Below are 18,891 nucleotides of genomic sequence, written 5' to 3' on the forward strand. Positions count from 1 at the left end.
AATTACAGATTAGGGATGCTTAGAGAGACAGTAGGACACCTACAAAATGGGAACAAGGCCTTCAGCATTTTTGCCAGTTGAGTTGCAGATGACTAAGAAGGACATGCCATGTCTACTCTGTGCAACAGGAATGCAGAAGCCCACATGCCTTCAACCTCTACTGGGCTTTATGCCATGACAGAACCCTAGTAAGAGGAACCAACTGGGCCATCTCTCTGCCAAAGCAGAATAGTTCCCTGTGGCACATTTTATAGCTGAAATGTGCCAATGCGTGTAAAATAAACAATGAAACGTCTACTATAAACCATAACTGTCCAGCCTTGTGTTAATGCCCAAGCTGAGTGAAATGCAGAACATGATGTAAATAGTAAATTCACCGCTCAATTACTGCAGCTCTATTAACCAAAAAGTTAACAGTCACCCAAAAAAGGATTTTCAAGTGCTGTTTCGGACAATTAGCTCAACAGAAGTGGGTCTGGCCCACGAAAGATCATCACCTATTAAACCATCTTGTTAGTCTTTAAAGTGCTACATCGTTTTTCCTTTCCTTTTGAAAGAGGAGACAAAGAAGAGAGAGCTTTCTATGTATTACAGAGGAGAAAGCAACTATATTTAAAATAGCAGTAATGAACCAGTAGCAAAAGTCTCCATTGGGAGCAGGATTGGGTCCCTACTCTTGTTATTTGATACAAAGACAGGCCTTGTTCCACCTCAGCAGACCCCTGCACCCCAGCCAAGCCCTGTCCTCAGTGGGCTGCACAGAAGCTAAGGCCCACCCACACAAACTGGATTGCATATCCAGTAGATCCTGATACAGTAACCCATTTTCTGCATGAGCCAGCCTTGCATACACCTTTACTGGGCTCAAGCCAGGGGGATATTAAATGGGTTGTGGTCAGACTAGATGATGTAATGGCCTCTCCTGCCTTAAACGCTATAGAACTAGTCTCATTGTAGTCTGCTTGACTAACGGTAGCAGGATCGGTCTCAGACATGCCTCCGTTTTCTCTTACTATTTCTGCTGCATCAAAGGAAAGCCTGAGAAAGTGGAACCCCACCCACACACTGTGGTCAGCTAGTCAGACAGCACAGAGCTGGCTGCTCAAAATACCGCAACACTCTCCAAGAAGATGAAGAAAAAACAAATAGGGTAGGGTCATATGTGGTACATGCTGTACAGCCACCTGCTGCAGACAGGATTCTAATTAGTTTGGAAAGCTAAAAAAAGGGCACTGCAAGTCTAACAGAGTTGAATGAACTCTCCAGCAGGCAGAAATTGCCCCTGTGTTCTCTAAGGTCTGTGGCACATATTTTTTAGGCCACACAGAGAGAGAATTCAGGGTGGCTGAGCCTTTTTGTGTACAGCAGGACTTCTTAAAAACAGTTCTCCCCCTTCCCTGTTTCTCTCCACCGTGAAAAAAAAACCCCAATATTTTAATGCAGAAATGAGCCTGAACCAAGATCCCAGATGTTCTCCTAAAAGATAAGCTCTAGGAATTAGATGGTGTTTTCCTCTACTTGAAGAACAATTCAGTGATTTATTTTAGAGAACAAGAACAAAACACAAGAAAGAATAAAAGTAACATGTTGCCAGACATTAGCACTTAGATATTTAAATGCCCTGCCCAAAAAATATGGACATATTTCCACAGCTAAATGACCCACACAAGGCAAAACCTTTCTTGGTGACTTTCAGTTGCTCTTCTTACAGGAGCTATGCACTTGACACCAATTTTGCAAAAAAAGTAAAAGAACTTTGAACATTGAAACCCTCCGATCCATATATCTAGAGGAAAAAATATAGTCATGTGGCTTTTTAACTTGTAAATTCCAAGGGGCAGGCTGTAGGGAAGATAATTTCTAATTTGGCTGAGGTGAGACAATAACAAGAGAGGGAGGAATAGATTAAAGGGAAGGTGCATTTTGGACTGAATGCTCTCTTGATGTTCTCCTGTTTTCCAGGAAGTGGACAATCTGACCTGAGCTGCAAAGTTCAGTTCCAGATCTGAATTCAAACTTCTCTAGAGCCTGCAAATGTTCCTTGATTCCAAAGCCAGAAGGGACCACTGTGATCATCTAGCCTGACCTCTCAGTAGTGGTCTTTAGGCCTTACTGTGAAGCAAATAAATAACATCACACAGAAGACATTCTAAAATGGCAAACCACTTGTATTACTCACCAGGCTTCTGATACCAGCCAAATGGATATATTTGGACATCTGGAGAACTACAATCTGAAACTTGCCAAGTGCTGCCTGTTTCCTCAGGGCAGGTCTGGATTCCCAGACTGTTCAGAGTCATGCAGAGCACCTCAGCACCTACCAGGAAAATATCCAAAGTTACAAAAATCACCATGGTAACTTCCTTGTTTTAGATAAGTTTTTAAAGAAATCTATTATTTTCTTGTTCCAGTAAGTCCTATATGAAAGTTCCATTAGCTCAGAAGTCAGAAAAAGAAAAGACCCATTAGCTCATTTAGGGCCAGGTACTACTCCCATTGAAGTTATTTAGGGATCAAACTCTCTTTGATTTCAACAGGGACAATGATGTTTTTTATTTTCTTTGGGCTCTTAGGGCTCCTTCTAAAGCCCATTGAGGTCAATGTGAATCCCTTGACTAACTTTTCAGCATCTCTGAGAAATGGAGGGCCCAATCCCCAGAGTTTCAAATCCTGGGCTAATGGTCAGTTGGCATCATTTCCAGACATTTTGTCAACCTCGCAACTGCAAATGACCTCAACAGGAGCTGCGGGGTATTGTGCACTTTAGAAGAGTCAGGCCACTTACGTAGGCACCTAAATATGAATTAAGGAGTAACATTTTCACAGGCACCTAAGTGACTGAGGTCTATATCCTTTTGACTTTCAGGCAGCTATACGTCACAGGGTCAATTTTCAAAAGCACCTGTAAGCACCTAACTTAGACATCGAGTTTTGAAAATGTTGACTTTAAGGTCTCAAGTCAGATACCCCAACCAATGAGGAAAACCAATTTGAAAACACGTGCATGAGCCTGCCTGTGAGAACACAGGAAACCAATGTTAAAGTTTTTCAAAGCACTTAAAGGAATGAGATGCCCAATTCCCCCTTAATATCATTAGGATGAGGGGGTCTTTAGGGCTAGTAAGCAAGGAATACAGAATATTTTACACATTTGTGTGAAACATTGGTCAAGATATAGACCTGCTAAGAAACCATTCCCATGAGATGTTACTTATGGGAGCTAAGGTTGGTAGGTACCTCACTGCTCCGGTAGATTGCTTTAACTACACAACAGGAAGTGTCAAGAGAATGACAATTCCCTTTTCAAATCTGTTTTTGTTCTGCACTGGAAGGAAGAGACAACTCCTCAATGGTTTTGTGAAAACAGAATTATATGGAAACATCCATTTTCCTGTCAACATTTAGAAGAGAAAAGTGTGCACATGCACAAGGCTGGGATGGGGGAGATCCGATGTCAAATCTCTGCTGGGCCTGATTCAAAAGAGAGTCTTTGATCTCAGATGATTCTGAATAAGGCACAGAGGGGCTTGAATGATGGTCCCTCATGACACTGGCTGTTGCCTAAGCCACCAGGCTAGATAGTGAGAGAAAGATGTTTGTCACCAGAAATGTTCCCAAGAAGTGCTGAGAAACTCTGCAAGACCTTGAGCCTGGCCACCTCAAGCTGAAAGCATTGTAATGGAGACAGACTGAAAAACCAAGTCTATAAATCCAGCAGCAGTAAAGAATACCTGTTGATTGTGACTCATTTAAAAGCCCAAATCCTGTGCAACAGGGGTCAGCATCACATCGGCGCTCACACTCAAAAAACCTAACAAGGGAAAGAAGAAAAAACACTCCAAATGTCCGTACAATTGACGGCCTGTTGAAACTGCAGCCCTGTTCACGATGCCAGCAGGGGTGTGTCTAGGATTGCCACCGTTGTATTTCTAAAATACAGGACTGTTTTCTTAGTAGCCCTGTTTTCTTAGCACCCTTAGGCTGGAGGAGCACATGGCACCCACAAGGGCCTACGGGTAGGGCGCACTAACCGTGTGGAAGCTGAAGAAAGCTTCCTCTCCCTGAATCAGTCAGGCACTCTTCACTGCCAGGACCCAACTTTGTAAGTGAACAGGGCGGCATTGAAGGGACAGGATTAGGGTGTGTGTGGAAAGATGCCCCTGTGAGAACTTGCCCCCTCCTGAACAGCGTCCCTGCTGACTCCAGTCTTTGAGTGTGGCCTTGTCTGCACTCCCTGCACAGGCTCCGTCTGGCATGGCAAGGGGATGGGGCTGTGTGCCCTGGAGCTGCGCTGAAGGGCCAGCATCAGGAGGGGGCTCTGTCTCAGGGGCCCCCTGCCTCAGTACTCTCACAGTATTGCGTTCCATTCCCAACTTCCCTAGCTGAGGGGCATAACTGCTGGATGGCGGCTGCAGCAGCGGTGGCAAGCGAGGTGGGCCGGGAGCCTAGCAGCCGAGACCAGCTGCACAGAGCCTCATCTGCTTCCCCTGCCAGAGAGAGCCCTCCAATACCTTTACTGAGCTCCCCGGGGGCCACAGCCCATAGTTTGGGAATCTCTGCACTATGTGTACATGGATTCAGTAAGTCCTGGGACTGATTCTGCATCACTACAATGTCTAATTATACAAACTATAACATTGGAAGGTAAAATAATAATAAGACTGGCTTTGCATAATGATAATATTGTAATATGTTGAGGTATGGGATAAAAGGCACCCGGCACTGATTTAATAGGGGATGGGCAATTTTCAATGTAAACAAGGAACGTCCTTTGCAATATGGGACTGTTGGCAACACTAGGTTTACAGGTCCCAAAGGTTTTGCAAATGCACTGTTGTGTAAAATCTGCAAACTCACACTGCACTGTCTAGTTTTCTGTGTTGTACATGTAAGAGCTCAAGCGTTGTTACAGAGAACAGTGACTGACAGGAAAACATTAGCATAGATGCATTGTGTGTGTTACTGACAACAGTCCTCTCCAGCCAAACACTGATTTTGTGGTATTGCCCTGTATGAACTAGATAACACAATGAATACAGTATAAATTCACTTAAAATTGTGCAATTAATATTTGTATTATATGGGTTATTCTCCCAAGATATACTGTTCTATAATATGTTAATGAATATGCAGTATCCTCTCCATTTGCATGATAGGGTTTTGATATTTTGGATATGGCCAACGCCATATGTAAACAAAACTGAACTCATTTGCATCATACCCATCAGAAATGGCTTTCCCGCTCATGTCAATCTTGTTTCTCACTGAGAGTTCAGTTACTTTACGGAATGGTAAACGTGTGTAGAAGCTCTTCACAGTCCCTTCTAGAGTGACTGAAAAAAATCAAAAGGAAAGTTACTTCTTCCTTCAAGTGACTTATGCAATTCAAGTGAACATAAAGACAAAGGGAAAAGCAGCATTTCTATGACAGTGTTGATTTCTCAGTATTAGTAGAGAAATTTAGACCAAACACAGGAAATATGTCTGACAGATTTGTTTTAACAGAGGATGAACGCCAGTAGCTGCCATTCTACTGGAGGTAAGATGGGTTGATAAGTAAGGGATTCAAATAGAAGTTCTGAACTTCCCAGGGGAGCTGACAGCCTCCAAAGTCCCCTTGGCAAGGACGGTGGGCCCAGCTCCACATTCCGGGAAGGGGCGGGGCCTCAGGTAGAAGGGATGGGGCCAGAGCAGACAGGCCCCCCTCAGGGCCATGCAAATTGGCAGCAGTTGGAAGTCCTGGACCCCTTTGAATCTCCAGGCCCCAGGGCAACTGTCCCTTTAGCCCCACTCCATCAGTGGGCCTGGAACTCCCAGGCCAGCATGGACACGTACTGAAGTGATTCCAATCCACTGAATTACACAGTCCTCTTTCAGACTGAGGGCAGCATCCCTGGACACACTGGGTGTGTCTAGACTACATGCCTCCTTCGACGGAGGCATGTAGATTAGCCAGATCGGAAGAGGGAAATGAAGCCGCGATTAAAATAATCGCGGCTTCATTTAAATTTAAATGGCTGCCCCGATCTGCCGATCAGCTGTTTGTCGGCAGATCGGGGCAGTCTGGACGCGACGCGCCGACAAAGAAGCCTTTCTTCATCGGCACAGGTAAACCTGGTTTCACGAGGCTTACCTGTGCCGATGAAGAAAGGCTTCTTTGTCGGCGCATCGCGTCCAGACTGCCCCGATCTGCCGACAAACAGCTGATCGGCAGATCGGGGCAGCCATTTAAATTTAAATGAAGCCGCGATTATTTTAATCGCGGCTTCATTTCCCTCTTCCGATCTGGCTAATCTACATGCCTCCGTCGAAGGAGGCATGTAGTCTAGACACACCCACTGTGACAACGTAGAGTGGGTACTGTATGCAGCTTCCCCTTCCCTTTGAGCTCTTACTAGAGTGTATAGAATTTCAGGTGTTGGGTTCTTTCATTTAGAACAGAGCAATATGACGGGGCTGGATGCAACAAGGAAGCCAAAAATACTTAAAATGCTTTTCAAGCATTTATTTTCCCATGGACACAAATACAGTAGTTCCTACAGGGACGTCCATGGTTGGGAATGTGAAGGGAGACACCCTAAAGACAATCTCCATATCCAAATTCTGTTCAGACAAGGAACAAATCTGGAGGCTCCTGTTGCAGCTTCCTTTGGTACCTCGGACACAGATGCGAACAGGGGCCGGGTTTTCTTGTTAATATCCTTCCACTAGTAACTGAAGAGAGATTGCAAGAACACTGGCCACCACATAGCCCTGATGCCTTTCAGTTACTAATATTAGTCTTCCATTTTTGGTTTATGGTATATCCTAATCGCCCACTGCCCTAACAGCTCCGTGTCACAGTTCATTACATCCCTACATTCCCATTTGACAGCCTCGGACTTACAAGCCAAGATGCTGATGGGTGCCACCAGGAATACAACACAGAGCTGTTTGAAATGCCCAACAGAACACAGAAATTAAAGCTCACCTATTTTGTGATACACGGTCTGCGGCTGCTGAGGTAATACCGTCTGACAGTTTTCAGGGATGTGGTTTGTGTAATTATCACAGATCTGAGCCTCTGGATAGAGCGTACAGGCAAAGTATGTGCCTGTGGTGTTCTGAAGAGTTGCTAGCTGACAAAATCTATCTTCTTCTGAACAACCTAAAAGGCAGAGCAGCTGAATTTTATAAACGTAGTTATTCATGTTCCCCTTCTCTACATTCCCGCCTCTCACTTGTTTATAATTCTGAATATTCAACCTTTCAGTACAAATACTCTTTAATGGGATGTGTATTATTATTATTATTATTATGCTATTACTATATAAAAGTTAAATATGGAATAATTCTGCTTTCAGTTCAACTGGTATAAACAAAGAATGATTTCCTGGTATGACTCCAGGTTTAAGTTGGAAAAGCTGAGAATAGGAACCGTGGTTCACTGTCTCTTTTTGTTTCGGGCAATCTTTTAAAAAAGAGATCAGAACACCTGAGAAACCAATACAAGGATTTCCAAACTAATTAAAAAAAAATTAAACTTACAATATCAATTGCATATTTCTTCTGGCTTGTAAAGCAGAGGAGGCAGTATTAACAAACATTTTCTAGAATTTCCTAAATTGGCAAACTTATTTCTGGAGAGTTTCTCTCTCACATTAAAAATACTTTTATGTAGATTAACCAGATATGAGCTGCTTCCTTTACATGGTTCACTTTGAAATTCACACCCTGGCTACCTTCCTCTCTAGCTGCAGTAAAGGAATTTTGCAAAACTCCAACACACAAATGCTCTTTTAAACATAAAAAAAGTGGAACAAGCCAGTTTTGTAATTGTGCTACTGGGTTAATGCCTGGATGCTGCAACATTTCTACAAGTGGTTTTTAAGCATGTGAGTAGTCCCACTGACTTCTAAAAGTTAAAAGCATATATAGTGTTGGGCATCTCTCTTAGCAGCTGCCTCTTCCTGTCCCTACAGATCAGACTACATGAGTGTGAGTAAAAGCATGTCTCACCGTGCTGCACTGTGACTCCACCATGTGTATGCTGCAAACTAAAATATTTCTAGTTCAAGTTAACACAATTCTTTTCAAATGTGATCCTGGAACCTTTTAGTTCACATGTACATTTTTTGTTAATCTCTAAGGGTATGTCTACACTACAAAGTTAATTCGAACTAACAGACGTTAGTTCGAATTAACTTTGATAGGCGCTACACATACAAACCGCTAGTTCGAACTTAATTCGAACTAGCGGAGCGCTTAATTCAAACTAGGTAAACATCACTCCACGAGGACTAACGCCTAGTTCAAATTAACTAGTTCAAATTAAGGGCTGTGTAGCCACTTAATTCGAACTAGTGGGAGGCTAGCCCTCCCCAGCTTTCCCTGGTGGCCACTCTGGGCACCACCAGGGAAACTCGTCTGCCCCCCTCCCGGCCCCGGAGCCCTTAAAGGGGCACGGGCTGGCTACAGTGCCCGTGCCAGGTGCAAGCCTGCCAGCACCCAGCCCGCAGACCCTGCACCTGGCACGGCACGAACCAGCCACCCGCTGCCACCCGGCCCTCCCCCTCTTCCCGGGACCAGGCTGGCGGCTCCCGGGAGCCTGCCCGAATCCACAAGAGGCGGGCGCCCGCCTGCTCTAGTGCAGACATCGTGGACCTCATCCACGTCCTTCACACTAGGCACAGGAAAGTGGCCGTCTAGGGCAGGATAGCTGCCAGCCTGGCCACCCAGGAGCAGGTTTGCATGAAAATCAGGGTGGTCCAGTGAGACCCCTGACCCTGAGCTCTGAGCTTAGAATGGCCGTACTGGGTCAGACCAAAGGTCCATCTAGCCCAGTAGCCTGTCTGCCGACATCGGCCAACACTAGGGACCCTGGAGGGGATGAACCGAAACAATGACCAAGCCATGTGTCTCGCGCCAGCCATCTCCAGCCTTCCACAAATAGAGGCCAGGGACACCATTTCTACCCCCTTGGTAATAGCACTCCATGGACCCAACCTCCATGACTTTATCTCACTTCTCTTTAAACTCTGTTCTAGTTCTAGCCTTCACAGCCTCCTGCAGCAAGGTTGACTCTTTGCTTTGTGAAGAACAACTTTCTGTTGTTAGTTTGAAGCCTGCTACCCATTCATTTCATTTCGTGTCCTCTAGTCCTTCTATTATGGGAACTAATGAAGAACTTTTCTTTATGCACCCTCTCCACACCACTCATGCTTTATAGACCTCTATCATATCCCCCCTCAGTCTCCTCTTTTCTAACCTGAGAAGTCCCAGTCTCTTTAGCCTCTCTTCATATGGGACCTGTTCCAAACCGCTGATCATTTTAGTTGCCCTCCCCTCTCCCACCCTCTCTCTTCCCCTCTCCCACCTCCTTTTCCCAGTGTCCCCGAGTTTTGTTCAATAAAGAGAGTTTCTACTTTTGAACACACGTGTCCTTTATTTTGTACATGAGGAACGGGGGGCTGGGGGAGTAAGTGGAAGGAGGTGAGGGAGGAATGGGGTACGAGCCCCCGATGGGGAGGACTGGGCTGGCTCTGCGGGCTCCTCGGGGTGGAAGCTCTCCTGCAGCCCCCCGATTGACCCCCCCGGATGGCAGCCTGCGGCAAGTGCAGCCGGGATGACGGCTGAGTGCAGTGATGTGCCGAGTGTGGGCACTCAGGGCACTCCAAGCCAGGACTGCTTTGCAAGCGGGGAACCCCTGAGAACTGTCTGTCCGGGGCGGGGGGGGGTCGGGTCCCTTTAAGCACAGCCCTCGGCTAGCCTGAGACAGCAGCTCCACGCTCTAAGTCCTAATCTGATGCCCTGCCGGCACTGCTTCCGGACATCCTTAACCTCAGTTCAGGGTCCACTCAATATGGACATGCTAGTTCCAATTAGCAAAATGCTAATTCAAACTAGTTTTTAGGTCTAGATGCGCTAATTCGAATTAGCTTAGTTCGAATTAACTAATTCGAATTAAGTTAGTTCGAATTAGTGCTGTAGTGTAGACAAACCCTAAGAGTATGTCTACACAGCAGGCCTTAACTTGAAATAAGCGATGCAAATTGAGCTACGTCAATTGCATAGCTTATTTCGAAACTGGGAGCATCTACATAGCACTTACTTCGAAACAGAATACTCTTCTTCTGACTTTCCTTATTCCTTGGACAATAAGGAGTTGGAGTAAGAAATCCTCCAGCTTGAGAGTATTTCAACATTATTTTGAAATAACTGCTTGCCGTGTAGACCCAGACTAAGTTATTTCTCAATAACGCTAGTTATTTTGAAATAATGCTGCTGGGCAGACATACCCTAAGGTGCTGCAGCACTATTCATTTTTTTTGTTTTATTTATCCATCGGGGGAGTTATAGCACAGCATTTTGTTGTGCACAGTTGTTTACAGCCTTAGTCTGAATTACGGGACAGTGTAGATGTAACCAGATATGTACCCACCTATCTTTCCAAAATAGGTTCTCATTATCCCCCAACATTTTTATGCTATGCCAACATTGTTTAAGACAATATATACTATAGACAAACTTGATCTGAATGGTACTTTGGGCCTGGTCTACACTAGACCCAGCAGCTCAGCTTAAGATACACAACTCCAGCTACGTAGAATACGTAGCTGCAGTTAGCTTACCTTAAGCCGAGCTTCAGAGTTAAACAGAGGGATAATAGGTGCCAGGAAAATGACTTGAGACCACTATCCAGTGATGATCTTCTTCAGCCTTTACTACCTTTTACTCTATTTCTGAATCCAACTGTGACTAAAAGAAAACTTTTAGGATTTGTTTATGCATAATTAGAACAGCAAAAATGGCCTCAAACCATTTTTAACTCCTTTGCAAGTCACCTTTCTTTGGTGCTTTAATGTCAAAGTCAGGCACATGGGACATTACAATGGATGAATGGGCAATAAATGCAGGGCCTGATTTTCGTCTCTCTTACACTGTGTGGTAACCCTGGGGTATTTTCATTGAAGTCACTGTGAGAGGAGAATCAGACCTATATGATAGGTCTAGTATTATGGAAAGCTGGAGACACCTTCACCTTTTATAAGAAAAAATTTTGAGCATTAAACCATGACTTTTGTCCTTTTCTTTACCTAGGGAACTCACTTAAGTTGTTACCAACCACAGTGCCTGCTCCGGAAAAAAATTCCTGCTCTTGAATTCCCCAGTGGTCCAGCTCCACAGCTTAAGCATAGGCAGGACTCAGATGATTTTAACGTCACCTCGCATGGTAGTACAAAGAGCTGTGTGCTGTCTATACCACACTACAGCTTTCACTGCTGCCACCGCTAGTGGAGATGCGTTTTGGCCCAAGTCGACAAAGCCACTGAGCAGTTTGGGAGTGGGGACAGCCTGCCAGTTTCATTATTGTATGCAGGGCTTCTTAACCAGGCTCGTGATTTCAACACTTAACTCCCATGTGAATTTTTGCGCTTTCCCAGTGGAAAAAAAAATCTCTATATGCTGAGGTTTCTAAAACCCATGGCTATGGTAGTTATTCAAACTGTTGATCAATTATTGTTTCCCAAGTAGCATGTAGAATAAAGGTCTAAGATTTCTTACGTGTGAGACACCAGAGTGTTGCCTGCTCTGCAGAATACTTGTGTTGGAAGAGCCGATACTGCTGGGATGGGAGGGAACGGTTTTGGTCAAGTTGTACCAGGCTGTTGTCCATCGGGGAAAACAGTTTCATTACAGAATCTGATCCACATGAAAACAAAAGAACAAGGATGTATTTACAACCTGAGCTACATTAGTATTGTTCATACATAAAACTCTGAATTTCACAGTGTGTCAGCTGTAACCTTTTCCTCTGGGTAATGTACATCAGGGTTGGTTTTAAATAGAACTGTGCAGGCATAATACCTCTGTATTTTGAATTGTGTTTGGGATAGAATTTTGTCTTTTTTTTCTTGAAAGTCTATAACGAGGCTGAAATAAAGCACAATATGCTCTTAACACAGAATCTTCATCAACCAGGAATAGAAAAAGAAATGCACCATTAAGAGATGGAAAGGCTGTTAACTGCATCTAGTCCATCTACCTGCCTTTGCAGGATCATTCCTCACGCTATCTTTTCTACAGCTTTAACCAATCTAATTTTGATGTTCTGAAGTGATGCAATTTCTGCCAGTTCCCTTTGGAGTTATCCAACAACCCATGATCACCCAGTTTTTTCTCCCTAATATTCAGCCAAAATGTTCCTTTTATTAATTTGATCCTATTTCTCCCAGTAATAGCCCCACATGCTACCTTCACTGATTCTTCTCTATCCCTGACATGTGCTTCATTCAAATACATGTAGACTGTTGTGCCTTCTCATTATTGTCCCCGAGCCAACCGTAGCTATTTTTGTCTCTCTAATTGTTCCCTTAAATAAACCCAGGCAGCTCTCAGGGCATTTTGCTGGTTTTCTACTGATCTTCTTCCAATTTGTCAGTAAACACTGTTTTAACTGTCAAAAGGGAGGAGCAAACCATACCAGACATTATTTTGGCTCCGTACAACTCCCCTGTTATTTGTCCTCCGTACAACTCCCCTGTTATGAAGCACTAAAATAGCGAAAAACTGAGACACAAAACCAAAGAAACACTAATACTTGGATCGCAAATGCTAAAACTCACACAGTTCTCAGCCTGAACATGTGCAGGGTGTTTATCGTGTGTATTCATTTTCTCTTATCATAGAATATTCACAAATGTTGACATCTGTTCTTTACATCATCATGCTGCAATAAAGTTTGATTCTTGCAAATATTTCCCCAGATTTCTCAGTAATTCTGTATTTCTAACAGCTGACCTGAAAGTTTTCTGTCAAGATCCAAGCCTTCAGTCTTATCAGTTTCTCTGGGGCTGTCCATAAATTATGTAACATATTAGGTGATGAATGAGTCCTTAATTGTGCGTGTTTGTTTAGACTTATGAAAAGTTACAAAGGTGGGTGGGTGGGTCTGGAAAAAAATAGACCAAAAATGTGTTGCATAATTTATGGACAGCACATCTTGAAACAGTAGCTTAGACTAACACCTAAAATACAATGCAGAAAGCTGCATTCCTTACATTGCTTTAGGTTTTAATGGTATCATCAGTTTTTATCTACAGAAAAAGTAGAACCCCAAGGCTCTGAACTCTAGTCTTGGCAGGCAAATGAAAAGGATTTCAGACGATGTTTTAAATGTTTTTATTCCTCCTTTTAAAGTCTAGACTTGTGTTCCACTAATCATAAGAAGGCTTAGCCAGTTAAACAAGAATTTTATCTTTCATGCAAATTATACAAGGGAAATCAGTAAAAGCTTACCCTGTCATACCATTTCACCTGCTTTAAATCACACCTGCATTGCCCAGAGACATACAACACAGTTTCACAGAAGGACTGTGGCTTGGTAAAGATGATGGCAGCATTTTGGTTCAAGGGACCAAATTCTTCACTCAGTTACTTTTGTGTAGAAACTTTATTGTCTCCAGTTGAGTTACTTTGGGTTTACACTGGCCTAACCAAGAGGAGAATCTGGAACAGCAAGTTCTATGAACAAAAGGACTGTGATTCTAGGTTCAGATCATAGTTTTGGTTCCATTAAGCTCCCAAAAATCTGTGGACCAGAATCTCAACTGGTGTAAATCAATTCAGCTCTGGACTAATACATTCAGAAGAAGTCAAACCCCTTGAGTCCTTAAACTTGTCCAGAGAACAGGTTCGCCTCTGATACTTCAGCACTCACTTCTGACCCGGCCTTGGCAGTGCAGGGACACATGAAAATGAAAAAGGAAGAGAAACGAGGGAGAAGGTACATGGTGCTTCTCGTTTTGTCTGAACCAATCTGCCCAAAACTACTTATTCCCCATGCACTTATTTCAATAAAGACAAAAACAAATAGGCTTGACATTGTGTATTCCCAGCAGCCATGGGTAAATTCCGCACCTTCCTACATGGTGTTAAACACATCCTCCCTGTGTATTACATGAAATACAGCTAATCTTAAGCTTCCCCTTGTTATGTCACACAGCCATAGGAGTTTAAGGCCAGAAGAGACTATCAGGTCATCCAGCCTAACTTCCTGTACATCACAAGCAGCCGCCACTCAACATCTACTGCACAACTGACCAGTACCTGGTAACAGCTCAGTCTGTGTTTGTGAACCAGCAGCACCACATGCAGCGGATTCCACCCGGGTCATCATATCAGAACCTAGAATACAATCAGAGCTATTTATTATTCCATATTATTGGTATTAATATACTGTTCAAGCGACGAGGAGTCCTGTGGCACCTTATAGACTAACTGAAGTGTAGGAGCATAAGCTTTCGTGGGCAAAGACCCACTTCGTCAGATGCATGTAGTGGAAATTTCCAGAGGCAGGAATAAATATGCAGGCCAGGATCAGGCTGGAGATGACCAGGTGGATCCAATCAAGGAGGATGAGGCCCACTTCTAGCAGCTGATCTGGAGGTGTGAATTCCAAGAGAATTATACTGCTCAGAAGCCCTGAGTATGGACTAGGGCCCCAACTATGCTAGGCACTGTACAGACACAGAACAAAAAGACTGTCCATAAACCCACATTGCTTCCAGTTGCTGTTCTCCTGTGAATCCACTGACCATTCATTCCTACACAGTTTGCTGACACTGAGTTTTATAAAACAAGTTACCAAAGGGCATTTTACAGTGCAGCCTTATCATCTAGGCAACAGTTTAGTAAGTTTTACCAAAGTATGAAACAGTTTTGTCTGCACTTAGCTCCTGTTTTGGGGCTGGTTAGTTTATCAGACATCATGCTTCAGGGTACAAGTAGTTCACCAGTAAATCCAATAAACAGCTATAATCCATAAATATTCAATACCAAAGCTCTAGAAGCATGCAGCCCTATATACTCCTAAAACAGAGGCAAAAAGTGTTGTGGGATTTTCATGCAGTAGATCTACTGGGAACAATGGAAGCTTGTGGTGAGTCATTATAATTAAACAAATCTATCTAGATATCTATAACAAGATATTTTTCTAGATATTTACAAAGTACTAAACTATCACAGTATCTAGGAGCTGATGACAAGATAAATGGCATGTGTCTCCATAGCTTCTCATGCAGATTTCAGAAACAGGGGGCCTGATTCACCTTGTGCTTCCACCGACTGTACACCAATGTCAAACCATTGAGAGGGAGAAAAGACTCTGATCTGGAGCCAAGTTTTCTGCTGATGCAGGGTCCATTAAAGTCAAATGGCTTCTCCAGTTTACACTCACAGGGTATGTCTACACTAGCCCCCTAGTTCGAACTAGGGTGGCTAATGTAGGCATTCGAACTTGCAAATGAAGCCCGGGATTTAAATATCCCAGGCAGGCACCATTTTTCAATCCCCTTAATTCGAACCGACTGCCCGCGGCTACACTCTCCTGCAATGGGGCGTAACAGTTAATCCAAACTAAGGACTTAGTTCGGATTAACTTCTGACTGCCGCATGTAGCAGTCAGTTCGAACTAAGGGGATTTAAAAATGGCCCTGCCTGGGAACATGCAAATGAAGCCCGGGATATTTAAATCCCGGGCTTCATTTGCAAGTTTGAATGCCTACATTAGCCACCCTAGTTCGAACTAGGGGGCTAGTGTAGACATACCCACAGAGAATTTGGTCTTTTATCTTTCCAACTTCTTATAACCGACAGCAAGATAAAACTCACCTCTCCACAGATAAACCCGCTGAAAGCTGCTGAAGGCTCCTTCCGTTTCTTCTGCAAGCTCAGAAGCTGACCAAGAATGAAATGTTTATTAGTGCAATTGCTAAAATTAATGAAATGGTTTATACTGAACAGCTGGGAAATTATATCAAACCACATTCAAAAACTTATAACACTATGTACTAGCATTTACATTAAAACCAATCTAAAGAAAAGATGGTCTAGTAATTCAGGTGCTTGCCTATATCTGGGGAGTCCTGTGTTGCCACAGACTTCCCAAATAAACCAAGAAGTCACTTGTCTCAATTCCCCATCTGGAAAACGGGGGACAACCCTATCTCACACAGCTCTTGTGAAACTAAATACATTAAAGAGTCTGAGGTGTTCAGACACTGCAGGAATGGAGGATATACAGGAACCTCCACCAGACATGTAAGCCATTGACTACAGTAGAAATGAAACAACAGATGCCTTTGCCTTTAGACAGATGGTTTATTTGAACAGACCTGAATTAAAAGTCCTTTCGGAACAATGTAAAACAACGTGTTTTGAGCTCTGCTCATTTTCATTAACACAGGTGGCCACAATAAAGTACAAGGGACCCAACCTGTAGGGATTACAGAGGTAACATCATAAAAAATGCACCAGACTAATGGATAACTCATGGAATCATAGGTCTGGAGGGATCCTCATGAGATCATCTAGTCCAGTCCCCGTACTCATGGTAGGACTAAGTATTATCCAGACCATCCCTGACAGGTGTTTGTCTAACCTGTTCTTAAAAATCTCTAATGATGAAGATTCCAGAACCTTCCTAGGCAATTTATTCCAGTGCTTAACCACCCAGACAGTTAGGAAGTTCTTCCTAACGACCAACCTAAAACCCTCTTGCTGCAGTTTAAGCCCATTACAATTAAATTCATTTGGCATGGCATATATATAGCTAGACTCTGCAGTCCCTATTACAGCAAAATTGAAACAAAACCCCTGAAGTTAGGGAGACCTTTCACCGAGTGGAATGGAGAGAAGGGATGTAGGGTATATGTGGGTAGCTGAATTAGGATCTTAAAAGACGCAATTTAAGATGGGAGAATTTATTTGCTTACTTCCAGTGAACTCTTGTCCTCCCAGACTGAATAAAAACTCCTGCTTTTTTTCATCATAGTTCACACCTTTACATATTCCATCTCCTCCAGGCTTTGAGATTTGTCTCCAGTCATTTCTATGGCAGATCAATACATCGGGGTAGCTCATTAACCCACATAGGATAATACCTACGTTCAATTAAAGAGAGAATTTTATGTTTGTAATAAATTGCACAAAGTACCTTTGTCAATACTCTTTGTAATCATTACATAGACCTTAGCACCACAGTGAGACAGGTAATTGTTCTCCCCTTTTTAAACAGAGAGAAGTGGATACTCAGAACACTGGGCCAATCTTTACAAAAGTGAGTGCCTAATGCTGATCACCTACATTCATGCCTAAGGCACATCAGCAGGTAGCCTGGTTTTCAGAGATGCTGAGCACCCCCACATACCTCCTACTTCAGCTGTGTGCTAAGCATTTCAAAACAGACAGACAGACACACAGCCTCGGAAGTATTACAATCTTGGGCCTTGAACCCACACAGCACTTAGGCATGTGCTTGAATGCCTTATTAGACAGAAGCCTGAATTCAGTCAATTTAGGTGTAAATTACATCTTCCCCAAAGTTATACCATGAGATAGTGGCATGGCCAGGTGTAGAATCCAGGAATTCCGACTCCCAATCTATTTCTGTAAAATCTAGATTAATTTCATTCTGGTTTGTGCCTGCTATCATGGGTCAGATAGAAAAATTCTCGACATACATTACTGAAGGCTAATTCAGGTTCATTTTCTAAGTACAAGTATTTCCTATTAGCAGTGAATGCACTACATTTTAAAAATACCAGTCAAATCAATGCATTTTGAGGCATTAATTTACCCAAACATGCTACCATAGATAATCAGACAGCTTCATAATGGGCAGCCACATTCAGAAAGCAAAACCATAAACACATAAAAGGGAGGCCAGCTCATTCTGACAATAAATGCATGCAAGAGTACTAAACTATAATGGGTTGCTTTTGGTTTTGTATTGTCCTTAACAGAAATATAATAGACCTGATTCACTACTGCATTACTCCAGTTTTATGCTGATGTAAATACAATAGCTTCAGCACATTAGCAAATCAGGTCTGTTGTGCTGTCACTTTGTTGAATGACTCACAACATACACACATACACAAGAATACCCTTCTGTAGTCTCCACCACTAGCCTTCATTTTAAAATGATATAAGCCAAAAGCTAAAAAATTAAATACATCATGAAGTTTAACATAGGAAACAGAAATGAAAAACAAATAGCTGGGTATCAATCTTAAGAGAGCAGAAATATACTTACTTTACCACATCATAAATAAAATTGCAAGTATATTAAAAACAGATTAGAAACATCAAAAATTGTTCATCTTGGCATTTTGCACCAAAAATACGCCCAAAATCTGCCAACAAAAATCAATGATGGTAAGCACACTCTGTTGGACCTTCATTAATAACTTGGACTTTATGTTTAATATACATAATCCATTACCAAGAATTAAAGTTCCAGAAAAATGGTAGCTAAAACGCTAGCCAAAATTCCTTTAGAATTTGACTTTCTTTTAAATATTTATTGTTTCATGGGACACTAACATTTTTTCCATAGTTATGACATGAAGGAAAGTTTGTTTCCAAAGCCACTGATTTGCAAAACACTAAATTTTTCACATGACATAAATAAATCCTGTGTTCTGAGGCAGATGTTCTATGGAAAAAAACAGTATGTGCCCCAGTAATTAAAGACTGTATCATAACGCACAAAGGGCAAAGTCATGATTGCATGGACAACCCTAATTATTGCACTTTCTAACTTTTAGGCACTGCAGTCTCAGGTTCTCATTTTGGAAAAATCATGTGCATTTCATTTTATCCCTACAAATATTCTCATCGATCACAGTGGCACTATCCATGTGCTTCAACTTAAGTATAGGCTTTTGCATAATCGATACCTTATTAATGTTTTGTTGAAGCATTTTTTTAATCTATGGCACTGCAAGAATGCATGACTCTTTAGCAATGTTCAAGACATATTGTACCTGTCCCAAAAAGCCAACCCCATCCATTCCTAGCACTCTCTACAATGAGCAGTCTCATTGCCAAACACGATCAACTGCTCAG

The 18,891-nt window shown here is 42.8% G+C and overlaps 1 protein-coding gene across 2 annotated transcripts in view; it reads right to left on the minus strand.

Moving 5' to 3' along the window:
* Window positions 1-18,891, minus strand: part of TG (thyroglobulin) — a 191,930-nt gene that overhangs the window by 99,392 nt on the left and 73,647 nt on the right. For both annotated transcript variants that reach the window (XM_075920103.2, XM_075920102.2), the window contains 8 exons: window positions 16,755-16,922; window positions 15,652-15,717; window positions 14,089-14,166; window positions 11,545-11,682; window positions 6,971-7,147; window positions 5,222-5,333; window positions 3,732-3,811; window positions 2,180-2,317 (listed from right to left, as the gene is read on the minus strand). In XM_075920103.2, the coding sequence (XP_075776218.2) occupies window positions 2,180-2,317; window positions 3,732-3,811; window positions 5,222-5,333; window positions 6,971-7,147; window positions 11,545-11,682; window positions 14,089-14,166; window positions 15,652-15,717; window positions 16,755-16,922 (957 nt within the window). The remainder of the gene's footprint in view (window positions 1-2,179; window positions 2,318-3,731; window positions 3,812-5,221; window positions 5,334-6,970; window positions 7,148-11,544; window positions 11,683-14,088; window positions 14,167-15,651; window positions 15,718-16,754; window positions 16,923-18,891) is intronic.

This window comes from Pelodiscus sinensis, chromosome 2, assembly GCF_052426305.1.
Source record: "Pelodiscus sinensis isolate ZL-2025 chromosome 2, ASM5242630v1, whole genome shotgun sequence".
Taxonomy (NCBI): Eukaryota; Metazoa; Chordata; order Testudines; family Trionychidae; genus Pelodiscus; species Pelodiscus sinensis.